Source organism: Passer domesticus, chromosome 6 (assembly GCF_036417665.1).
Source record: "Passer domesticus isolate bPasDom1 chromosome 6, bPasDom1.hap1, whole genome shotgun sequence".
NCBI lineage: Eukaryota > Metazoa > Chordata > Aves > Passeriformes > Passeridae > Passer > Passer domesticus.
This window is the reverse complement of record NC_087479.1, coordinates 15,894,700-15,907,488: the sequence shown is the minus strand read 5'-3', so window position 1 is coordinate 15,907,488 and position 12,789 is coordinate 15,894,700. Positions and strand designations below refer to the sequence as shown.

The 12,789-nt window shown below is 42.1% G+C and overlaps 1 protein-coding gene across 3 annotated transcripts in view; it reads right to left on the bottom strand.

Annotated features, from left to right (window-relative positions):
* The window catches only part of ITPK1 (inositol-tetrakisphosphate 1-kinase), a 141,550-nt gene that overhangs the window by 17,939 nt on the left and 110,822 nt on the right, over positions 1 to 12,789 (bottom strand). For all 3 annotated transcript variants that reach the window (XM_064423532.1, XM_064423531.1, XM_064423530.1), the window contains exons 6-7: positions 2,738 to 2,836; positions 799 to 839 (exon numbers count right to left, since the gene is read on the bottom strand). In XM_064423532.1, the coding sequence (XP_064279602.1) occupies positions 799 to 839; positions 2,738 to 2,836 (140 nt within the window). The remainder of the gene's footprint in view (positions 1 to 798; positions 840 to 2,737; positions 2,837 to 12,789) is intronic.

Genomic DNA, 12,789 nt, shown 5'->3' with positions numbered 1-12,789 from the left:
CAATGTCCCGTAGAGCACGTTTCAAGAGCAGCTGGGAAACCTGGACTGATGGCCATGTTGTTAACAAAGGAAGCCAGGAGATAGGAGAGCCAGCAGCAAAGGCTGGATTCTCAAAACTGATCTGAAGTAAGCAGGAAGGCAGGAAGCACAAATGGAAAAGAATTAAAACAGTACTCAACTCACTTAAATTTAGAGGAAGCTAATCTCATAGGTAATGCACTCATTCCAGGAATATACAACCATTTTAGCTGCAATTGCCTTACAGGAAGGCAGATAAGTTCTACCAGTCCTGTTATCCCCACAGATCCCACTGTGTTATTACAACTGAACATTGCCTGGAAACCATCTCTATTTGCTACTCCCTTCCCCCTCAGGGAAAGGAGCCAGCTGCTCCATCTGAAGCACAAACCCACATCTCATCTGTACCACATACATACTGGAAAAGTAACTTTCTGGGACAGAAACTTTATTTAGTGACCTCTTAAGGATATTTCTTGGACAAAACTGACTGGAGGCTACAAACTGCTAGAAGCAACAATATGATAGAAGGTATAAACTGCTAAAAAAATAGTTTGTGTGACAGGAGGCTCAAATCATATTTAAATTCATTTAAATTTAAAAAAAAAATAGTGCTTCAATTAAACATGAGGGAGAGGTGGGGAAGAAAAGTTGTTTGGGCACAGCCCTCTTCCTACCCACTACAGGATTGGAAATCACCAGCCAAACCACCACAGGGGGAGTGGGGGACAGGACATGACTGGAAGCAGGTAAATAATACTGCAAAAAATTTTAACTCACCTCATGAGAGTTGGTTCCATGGGCCACTCTGGTTTTACAAACTGGGTAAATAAAAAAGACAAGACAATTGACCACTGAAACAGAACACACAAATCCTTTATAATCCTCCCACCCCTCCACCCACACGTGCAAACACTGGAGTCCACCAGACCAAGGCATTGACTGTAACAGATACCAGTGACAGTCTTTGCTTGAACAGTGTCCTCAATCACTGCAAAACTTGGCTTGCTCCACGCTCTGCTCTCTCAGTTCCTCCCTGTAACTAAGGTGCAAGCACAGATCTTTATTAGGACTGGACAGAGTTGCAAAGTGTGAGCTGAGAAGTTAGTACTGGTATGAGGATTGCCATCCTGTCAACTCAGAGAGCATTTTTACAACTATGTAATTTTTTTCTGAGGCTAGAGCTACTTTACATGTACCACAAAACACCACTGTCCTTAAAACAAAGAAACTGGGACACAGTCAAAACCAACTTATTTTCTTACCTCCCTGTTTTCAGGGAAGAGAAGGCAATGTAATGGGCTGAACCAAGCTAAGATATAACTTATTTTTCACAGGCAGCCATAGAGGAGGACAGAAAAAGGCAGAAAGCCTGGCAGTTTTTCTTTCTCCTTCACATTTATCTGCTCTGTATATCCTGATTCTCACCTCCATCCTGATTAAGAGGAGGAGTAAAGCCAGTTAGAGGAAAGAAACAAAAGTCTCCTGGCCAGAGAAGAGCTGAAGACCCTAGGGCCCATACAATGACTAGGGCTGATGTTACTTATGTATTAAGGAGAGAAGATGAAAACTTGCAAGTAGTGAGGGGGTGGACAGGACAAGACTTTTTTGCAGGTTGTTGGAAGAATCAAATTGCCAGGCAAGAAGACAGGGAGCTATGAAAGGGAGATAACCTGAACTAGAGTCCAAAATAGCTTGGGAACTTGAAATTCTACAAAATGGTTTACGATGTCTCACAGACATGCGCTCTGGAGTGCTGGACTACTTTTAAGAAAAAAATAAAAATAGAGACAGGAAAATGAAAAAACACTCCCAGAATATCAAGGTATATTAATTTTCAGTGCTATTTTGTAATTCCATCATAATTTAGTGGGTTTGATTCAGACCTCCTGAATATATGCTGCTGACTACTGAGGACTGGTCAGTCTGCACTGAGGGCACAATGTGAAGAGGAGGGCAAAGCCACTCAGTGGGATTTAAAGTACTGCTTCACAACCTATCTTCAGGAGACCTGCCTCATTTGGGAGAGCGATGGCAGGGAGGGCAAAACATGCTTTTCCACACGACTTTACCTCTGAACCTTACAAATGAGGCAAGCAGCAAGGGAACAAACACCAACTAACCATCCTGCTCACTTTATACTGCAAGGAATCAAATAAAGGACCCAATTAAAGCACAAGCCCTGCAATGAAACTTGCTACAAAGCACAGACAGTTCATAGCAGCTGTTTGAGCTGTGGGCCCTTGGAGTCTGTTATCTGTGTTAACCCTCTTTCTTTTACTCTCTAAGACTATACTTGTACCCTGGACCATGGAAAGGGAGAGGTGGGTGAAAAAAGAGGATGATCAGCAAGGCAGTGATTTTCTGAAGAAAAATAATGAATGCAGCTGGCAGGAGAAACATCTTGCACAAGTTCAGGGCAAGAGGCTAAGTTTGTTAGAACTATTAGCATTTCCCAGGAATGCATGTTTACTGTAGCGAAGTTTTGGAAGTAAGGAACATCAATAAAAGGCAAAGTAAAAGCCGATAGGGAGGGGGTTTGTTCCACATTCCAAGCAGACTGCCTCAGAGCATTTGTTTCAGGAAAGTTTTAATATCCTTGACACTTTTGGCAGTGAAACCCAAACTCCTACAATGTTGGCTATATTTTGGGGGGGGGGGGTGCATGTGCAGTATTTAGAACCTACTAGAAGCACCAAAGAAAAGCTCATGTACATACTGAATGGGAATGCCAGTCCATTCTTCTCTATAAGCTTCAAGGTATCTTCTCCACAGGCACTTGTCAGCTCCATAAAGGGTGGTGAACAGATCCTCTCATCTGCAAGAAAATAAAAAGACTCAAATGAAGATGAGGGGTTTAACTCCTCAGCTGCATCATTACCAGCTCTCTCCATACTAACTGCTTCTTAATAGTCAGCTTATATTAAAGCACCCAAAAGGACTGTAAGCCAGGCCTGAATTTGGGTTTCTGGAAACATTTCAGAAGATGAAAGGCTCAATTTTCATGCAATCTAAATGGCAATATAAAGCCAGTATTTTCACAGGCAGCAAAAATGATCACCTGGTTAGGAACACTACTCAAGACTTAGCCAGTGAGGTGAAAAGCAACTAGGATCTTTTCATGCCTTCAAACATAATTTTCTAAGCATTTTATAAAAACCAGAATGATCTGCAAATGTGACTAGAATAGGCAGTCTCACAAAGCCATATCTCCTGTAGGGCTCCTCAGGTGTCAGATTCCAGTGTATATTTACTTCAGACAAGGTCCAGAACATTCTGCTGTTCTCTGGGACGGCTCTGCCCTGAAAGCAGTGTTCATTTGGTCTGGCAGAGCCAACCAGAGCACTGCTGAGACAGCACCATGTCAAGAGTGCTCAGCAAGTTCTGGGTAAAGAGAAGAATCATGGGAACCATGGAAAAATTTAATGCTCCAGAGTGTTTCTGCCAGCGATGTGCTTGTTCACATGGGGTTGTGGGAAGGCTGGAGTCAAAAACCATCCCTCTTAGTGACTCGGTAAGTTGACTTGCTCTAGGATGCACTTTCTGTTCAGTGTAGGAGAACTGGGATTCCCCTGGGAATGCAGCAGGAAAGGCAGAAACCACTGTAAGACTCATAGGACTTGCACATAAATAGCTTAAGAGGTCTGGGTTGCAATCTGAAGTGTACAGAGAACCTTGGCTTCAGCCATAGCTCTGAGACAGGTCAGCAGGGTCCCAGGGTTTCAGACAAGCTGTCAGCACATTGACAACATTGACTAAGTCAAATCAAGGACATCACACAGGTATGAATTACTATTTAAATTACCTCCTCAGTGAGCACAGCCTTTAAAAACTTTGAGCTGTGGCCAGGTAAACTTTGGAGCCACAAATGAGTTATAACTTGAGTTAGCTGCACAGTACTGAACACAATTCAGAACAGGTCTGCCAAGACTCGCTTTTCAGACTTATTTCAAGAGAAAAAGGATGACACTTCCTCCAAGAAGCAACTGGAGACAAGCACAAATCGTGGGAGCAACTGCATTTGGCAAATTCAAATCACAGGTTTATATAAACCAGCAACTTGTCTTGAAAATAAGCAAAGCATGGCTGAATTGAAATGAGTGGAGGCCATGGTGTGCAGATGGTGAAGAAACTGAAAAATACACGTGAACTAAAACCCCAGCAAAGCTAAACATAACTCCTGAGACAGACATGCATTCAGAAATCACTTTATAAACATTGTTTAGATTAATACTTTTCACTTCATTGTAAATATATATGTAAATAAAACTGGATCACTGAAAGTAATAGAGATGCAAAATTCTATATTTTGGCACGCCTATCTCAATACATCCCCAAACTTTTGGAATATCTGAGAACTCTGTTCATTAGCAGTGTTGTCACTACAAGAAGTTTTCTGAGAAAAGGCTATTTTCATAGATTCTAAAAGGAGCAGAAAGATTGATGCTTTGAGGTCAACCTCTACAAAACTAAACAAAACATCCCAGATTTCAAAGCTTTCAATTTGCTGCTATGAAAACAGAAAGCAGCATCCAAAAGTGACAGGTACTGTAATATTTACAAACCTTTGCCAGAGTGAAAGTTCCTTAGTTGGATGAATTTAGGGAATAAGATTTAGTTTACAGATACTTGGGAACAACTTTGGCTTGGCAGCTCTCCCACCCACATGCTTAAGGCTCACAAATAACTTTGCCTTCAGAGTGCAGATGCAGAGGAACGTATGGTTCCATCTTGCTTCTCTCTGTTTCTCTCTCATGCAAACAGGAAAGGGAGACAGGGAGGATTCAGTGCTCCTGCTGACTACATGACACTTGCATGGGGAGATGAAGGAAGGGACAAACAGTAATTTCTTTGACTTTGTACTTAGAAAGAACCACCTGGATCAACAAAAAGTAGCAAAGAAGACTCTTAGCATCTCAAAGTGCTCCTGCTGAGTTTGCATAGTAATGGCATTTTCTCTATCAAGAGGGCAATTCTAGCCCACTGAAATCTCTAAAACAGACCATTAATTCACAGCCAGACCTGAGGACAAATAAATCCTCACTCAACACAAGATTTTTCAGCCTACAGCTAGAAAACTGCTGCTCTGAGTTTAACTGAACACACTGAAATTCTAAAGATAGCAGCAGGTTAAAATAAAAAGTCCTCCAGCAATCATCCTCTCCTCCTTCCCAGAGTGGCTAAAGTTTTCTCTCATCACCCAGCTCCCGCTATCAGAGTGACAGCAGTCTCTGCACACCTTCTCGGCACTGAGGTCCAGGACAGACCTCACTCAATGGCTGAGAGTCAATTCCATACTGATTTACATCAGCTTGGAACTACACCATGCGACCCACATAGTGCAAATGACCCCCAGTGGTACACTGAACCTTCCCTCCCCTCCTGCTGAGTAAGCTGCTTTAGTGTGGACTTACTGAGCTGTGGTCAGGAGCTGGACTCTTGGCACTGTCACCACTTCTTTGTAAACCAGCAGTGACAAGACACCGTGGGAAACCATTGCCAAAAAGAACAACAGTAAGTCTATACAAACAAGTAAACATAACAGTCTAGAGATGAGAAGGGCATCATGATTCTGGCTCCACTGCTGCGCCTTTGTATTGGTGTTCCAGCCTAACCCTCCAGTCTAAAACCAAGCACTATTCTCATTTGCACCTGAGAGCCCAGGTGAACAAAGCACTGTAATAAAAGCAGTCTGAGAACTACTAGAGCATGAGGCCACAGCCATGTCACCCCTCCTGTGCAGCTGCACTGGCCAGACACCCCTAGCAGAAGTGACTCTGTCAGGACACAGACCTGATGCAACCCAGAACCTGTGCACGGAGCTGATGCTGTTGCTTTTCTACCATCAGTACTCAACTCTATGCTATGCTGCTGAGTGGAAGAGTCTTCTTCTAAAACATCAAGTTTGGAAAAACTCTGCCTCATCTTCCACCTTAATTCCCAAGAGATTATTACATATGCAGTTTCTGATCTTTTCACTTTGGATCTAAAACTAAAAATCAGGCACGTCTTCCCTCCCTTTGGGAGCATACACTGCATCACACAATAAGCAGATGACCACAATTATTAACCCTATCCTCCTTCATGCAGCCTGTGCTGGACCAAAGATATCAGCAGGAAAAGCCTGTCCATAAGTCTACAGACTGCTGTGAATTAAGATTCTGTACACTGCTATAATGCACATTTAGAGATTGGTATTTCTTTATTTTCTAAGCACCTGGTTGTCTCTGAGAGTCCTACCTTTGAAATATGGCCACAACACCAGGTGAACCTTGTCAGGTCCAGAAGTGCCAACTTAACAGCAACAAGGAAAGATTCTTCAGATCAGAGTGTTCAGCTTTCACTTCAGACAAGTACCAAAAGTATCTGTAGCACTTTTGTTGTTAAAAACAACATATTATAATTAAATTTAAAAGTCAAAATCCTGTCACTCTGTTCCTCCCCCATCTTTGTCCTCATTTTTATTGCATGCCTTAGCACAAACTTTGTGGTATCTGTTTCCCGTATTTGCCTTTAGATATTCTCCCTTTTCTTCAAGATTATTTGATCTCAGAGGGAGTTCTCTCTCTCTCTCTCCTCTTTCTTACTTTCTGTATTTTTTCTCACTCCCATCCCCATCTCTTATCTAGGCTGTTCATTTTTCAACCATTATTTCTGTTCTTTCAGTGCCTCCTACACTGTATCCCTCCATCACCTCTGAATGGAGCTCATGGCCGGAGGGATCACGTTCATGGCAAGCACAGGGGGAGTGTTTGCAGTGGGACACCTGAGGACAGCAAGGTCACAGGCGACAGGCAGCAATCACAGCAGCAGGGCAGTCAGCTCTGGCACACCCTGCTGTGGGGTGAGCTTTGCCAGAGTGCTGTTCCATTCCCATGGAGCAACAACATTGTTCTGAGGGCTTGTCTGATGAGGGCCAGTTTACAGGATAAGTAACACAGCTAACCAACAACAGAGAGGTGAAAGAGCACTCAAACCAGGGTGTCAGTGCCAGGAAGGGATTATGTCAGATGAAGTTCAACAATAGTGACAGGAGCAATGGGATGTGAAGATGGGGAAGATGCAGACTAAAAACTGGCTGGGGAAAAGAACTTTCTGGCAGTGAGAATTGGTGGAATTCTTTGTGCTCAGGACTTGCCTTAGTAAGAGATGCTGAGTAATGCTTCTATACTCATGGCACCCTGGTGGCCTGCAGACAGCCTGCCAAACAGTCACAGGATACCCAAACCCCCAGGAGAAGGCACAAGAGGCCAAACACTCAACACACACTCCCATTCAGCAGCCAGGCAAAATGGATAGAGGAAAAATAAGAGCAATACATGGCTGTTCCCAGTTGAACCAAATCTTAAAAACAAATGGAAACCACTCTGACAGGGCTGTACAAGACAGTCTTGGGATCGTTTCTGATAAGGGTAAATACCTTGTACTATAAAAGTTTGAGAAGTACCAACATAGTGGGCAGCTGTGGATGACTGTGGGGAAAAAATAAACCATAATTTCTCTGGTCCTTATGATTTTGGACAGGTAAGAAAACAAATAATAGATTACAGATCTAATGCCCTGCATTCATAGATCAACAAACTATAATTCCTTGTCTTCAGAAAAAGAGTTTAAAGAGAATTTATGGACATGTGAGAGAATAGCTCAAAACCTATGTCTAGAAAAGAAATACAATGAGAAAGCCACTGCCTATTAAACTTCAGATTTACTGTCTAACATGTTTCCCTACCTCATAATTCACCTTCCTTCCATAGCCTAGGGATTAGGAAGTGCAGCAGACAGGCTGAAAAAAAGAGTATTTATTCTCAGCACTACCAAGCTCTTTCCACAAAACCACAAAGCAGTCAACAAACACAGTCGAACTCTGAACTTCCATTTCTGAAGCGGGGAGAAGGCTTCACCTCCCCTTGGCCAGGCAGGGTTTTATGGAGCTAGCTAAAGGAATTCCAGGAAAAAAAAACTTTTTGATGCTACTGGGGTCATTACAGTAGCTGAACAAACTACCTGTTAGAAGCTTCAGTCTGAGCATCATCAAGCAAAATCCTGAGAGTGTTACTGGAAAAAACATAAACCAAAGTTTACTGATGAATATCATATATTTTGCCCAGGCTCAATACATCATTAGCAGTGCCTTCTTTGTTTACTCACAGAAGGTAAAAGATACACCAAATGAGGGGTGTGCTGAAGACAGGGAAAGGTAAAATAAGCTGGTACAGTGAATTTTTGAAACAGGTGAAAGGAAGATGCAGTTTGTTGAAGGAGCACAAGAGGAGGCCTGGAGTCCCCCAGATGTGCAACAGACTTGGCACACCTAGATCCTGTAATTCTGCTTTCCAATTCCAAAAGGAGCACAGATTGTGCCTGAGTTGTTCTCTGTGCCTGGAAAGGTTGTCAGTATTATTCCTGAAAAGACTGTGTACATGACCTTCACACAATGCAGTACGCAGAAAAATGACAAAGCTGCTTTGAAAAGTGCTAAGGGTGCTTAACACCCTTAAGAAAAGCACAAAACCATCCATGTCAAAATCAGGACTGGCTCATCATCTAACACTCATGGAGCAAATGTTAAGCCTTAAACTATCACAAAGATTAACAGCAGATGGGAACAAACTCTAAACTTCCTACTTTGTTGAAAAAAAACACTCTTTAATAGAATAGTTTACACTGTGATTTGAAAACATTTAAGGCTCTTTAAAAATAAATATATTTTCAGTAAAGTGTGCTTCACTGTAGCTTCCATCAGCTTGTGGCACTCTGCTCCTGTGGGAATAGAGAGGATACACAGCCAGGGCAATGTCTTTTCCTCCTAATACAATAAGGGGAGGAAATCTGAATTTCCAGCTCACCCCTGCCTACTGAGTTCATTTTCAACCAAAAAACCCAACCACACAGAGAAGCTGGCATAATTTTTTTCAACATGCAGCCAAATCTTATCTCAAAGGTATTGTAAACCACTACGTGACAGAATGTTTTGCCCTTTGAATCCCTTTATTGACTGTACACTTAAAGCTTTGGACTGTAACTTCTGTTAAGGTCAAAAGTTGCTACATCAAGGAGTCAGTCAAGCGAAGCCAACCCCAACTTCGCAGCAGCCCAGTCCCTGTGAACTGGAAGAACCCCTTCTGCACTCCTCCCTCTAGTAGATAATTTTTCAGTTGAAGCTTCATAAACCTAAAAGCTTTATTCATAAACCCCACGACTTTAACAGGTTTATTTCAGCACTTTCATGCAGTATTAAAGATACTCTCAAGTTGTTTTTTCTTCCCCTCAGAAATGCATGTGCATGAGGAATATTGCCAGAACAGATTTAGTTCAAACATATGTTGATCTATACTCATCACTGAAAAAACCAACGCATGTATGAATATCCATGTATTTGCATCTCACTCTTTAAGTTTCTGAGGGGAAAATTCCAGTTCTAAGGGTAAAGTAGCTGTATCTGGGGAGCATTTGGCAACACATTCCGAAGACACAAGAGGGCAGAGCAGTCTCAGCTTTGAGGGCACAATTTCAAGCTTAACCTAGCTTGACATACAAGAACTGCACACTGAATATCTATGTTAAATGGAACATCTGCAAAGCAACAGTCTTGGTTTTTTAAAAAGTAGTGATTTTGAAGCATCTGAGCAGCGAGTGAGGAAATCTCACAACTGAATGTAAATATGAAACTATTCAAAAAAATTCTCAAAATTCACAATAACTTGTCATTTCCATGCAATTTAGGAGTGCTAATTATGGGGTTTGAACATGATGAAATCAGCACAGACTCAAGCGAAAGTATAAACCATAAAGGAGAAATAAAGGCAAAGGTCATAGTAAAGCCAGTCTGATGGACTTCTCCCAGATGAACGCTTCCTCAGAGACAACCATTTCACAAAGCTACGGTCTGTATCAGATCCTCCTTTACTTTTTAGCTCTAGACTTTCATCTTATGCCCACTTTCCTTAATGAGCAGAATCTTTCTGATTCCCGAGGAAGGAATTTACATCATCCTGTGGGTGCTCAGGCTGAAAGAGGCAGGTTTTGCAGAAAAGCATTCTGCTCACTTGTGCTGACGGAGCCTCACAGGCACCCAACAGCAGAGGAGCACAGCTACAGACGTGCCTCCAGTTAAAATAGACCTGTGGTGAAACACAGTCATTGACTCAGCCTGATAAGGTGTGCTCACGACCATGTAACAATTTAAGTGGTGAAAAATTATTCTCGTTCAGGAGTAAAGGCTGGGAGATGGGTGTTCATCATCAAACAGTCTCATTTTTCAGCAGGTAAAAGGGGTTACCCACCACCTTGCAAATGCAAGGAACAAGAAGCTTTGCAGTTGAATTCAAAAAACCAAGCACACCTCACCACAGAAAAAAGAGGCAAATGAACTATCTGTCCAGGAGAAGGACATAAAACTTCTGGTGCTTCTTAGGCTCTTTGTAGATAAGAGTGTTAGACAAAACTCTCTTATAAGTAATGAAGAAGACTGGAAAAAACCTGCTAGAGCAGTTTTTGTTGAAACAGTAACATTTATTCCCTATAGCATTGAACCTTTACCAAAACTTGGGGACTCATTTTACAGGCAGGAGTGTTTCCAATGTTACAGAAATAATGAAAGCAATTTCCTCATCAAGGTAAGAAATGAAAGGGATTATTTGGCAAATGAAAAGAAGTCTTTTCTGCATTTTTACCCCAATAATGTTCTGCTCAGAACATCGGCATTGAATGTACTAGTATCTGCAAAACCCCAAAGGCATTTCAAGAAGACAGACTATGCAAAATATACTCTGCATGTCTGCTCTACATTAAAATGCAAACGTCAGATTCAGTGTGAATACCTGAACCCTGATTAAAACCACCTCAACTGTCTCTGAACAATAATGTGTATCTGCTGTTTCATATGCTTACCTATGTATTTTGAATACAAGAATTATACTTGTATTCAAAGCACTGCAGTTTTCAAGTGGCAAATGTGCCCAATTTTAGTATTGTTACTGACACAGACAACCCTATTGTGTAGAATGATAAAGGAATCTCAGAACCAAGTGCCAGTGTCCAAATACGACCTTTTCCCATGAAACACAGAGGGTATATAATGGCCAAATGCAGGATTTTTAATGTTTCCTCTCCCAAATACTGAGATAAGACATTTTTTAGACTAGTACAAAACAATTTCCAAGCTGAATTTCTACTTACAAATACACAGCTCCAGGACAGGAGCTGTTGGGATGTTGGTTTGCATCCCCCTGGCCTAGATGGTGGACAGGAACAGACAGTGGTGTGCACTTCCCTGCACACACCTGATTCATAAGAGAAATTATGGCAGAGAGAGCACCAGCTTGCTCCATATAATGCTCATCAGATGCTCATCATTCCCAGGAATCTAAGGTGAACTGTGAAGACCCAATGCTGAACTCCTTACTAAATTTATTTGTATGTAAGTCTACTCACTTTAACCAGTTAGTTCCTCTCAGCTGAAGAATCAGTCTTTCTTTATATTACACAGAGTACATTGTCTAATAAAATAGAAAATGCATTCATGGCAGGGGCCATGATGGCAGACATGAGGTAGGCAGCTTTTTCTTGTCTGTAATGGAGTTCATTTGAAGATATTAGAGTACCCAGATAAGCAGAGTCCACTGAAGCTCTTTATAACTCTAATCTAAGAGGGTTGATGGCCCTTAACCAGATCAGTTTAATGAGCTTTTGGAAGATAAATCCTGGAAGATAGCACACAATGAATGTCCCAGGCTTTCAGCAAACACCACTTCCAATCTACACATGCTGTGTCAGAGGCAAACCAGCAGCCCACAAGGAGTGTAAAATAATGACAAAATTCCCTCCAAGGCAGAGGTATCCCAGGGACACACTGGAAGGGGCTCTGACAGTGTTATTCAATGCTTAGTTCAAGCCCCCGTAGTATAGCAAGATTCCTGCAGCACCTGTGCCCCAGCTTGAGCCTGAAAGGAACACAGCCTTTGGCTCCTGTTCCAAACCATACCAGTGATGACAGAGGAAATGTGAATAAATACCTGCCTTTTATTACTTTACCAGCCCACATGTATGTGAACACAAAGTCAGTGCAAGAGTTTACAAACAGATCCAGAAAACACAGCAAGATCTTGGGATAACACTGAATAACGGGAGAGGCACATTGCTGTCACTGCACCTGAGCAGGGCTGACAGCCAGCCTCCTGTCACCTGTGTTGGGAGGCCATCTCTGTGCTTTGGGGCCAAACATTTGCCAGAGAATTGGTGACCACTGATTTAATTTGAGTTCCTTTATGTAAAACAGCCACTCAAAGCACAACTACACAACCGCAATAACTGCAATGCACTTCTTCCCATGCCATGGGTGAAATGCCACAACGTGGCATTTCAATAACAACAGTGGAAACAACTGTTTGTAGATACCTAAGCAGAGACTTAACTACCAATTCAACAACACAAGCAAATGATCATGGTCCCAAGTTTGTATGTAACATGGGAAACAAGAAGCTAATTCCCTGCCCTTATACTGTCCTTGCATAGATTAGCAAACTTCTCTAATGCATGTGGGACTTCTACACTGCTCACCATTCAGAGCTTGCACTTTGTGCCATGGAAGGAACAAACTCAAATGAACAGGCTTTTTATTCAGAACATTTTGTACTTTCAGCTGAAGATCATATAGACAATCGTGCTGCACTTTGGAAAAATGTAACTGAAACACTGGTTCTGGCCTTAAAGGATTCTGCTCTGCACTTGTTTGCAATGCTTTAACTGGAGTACGGCACACCATCCAAGGCT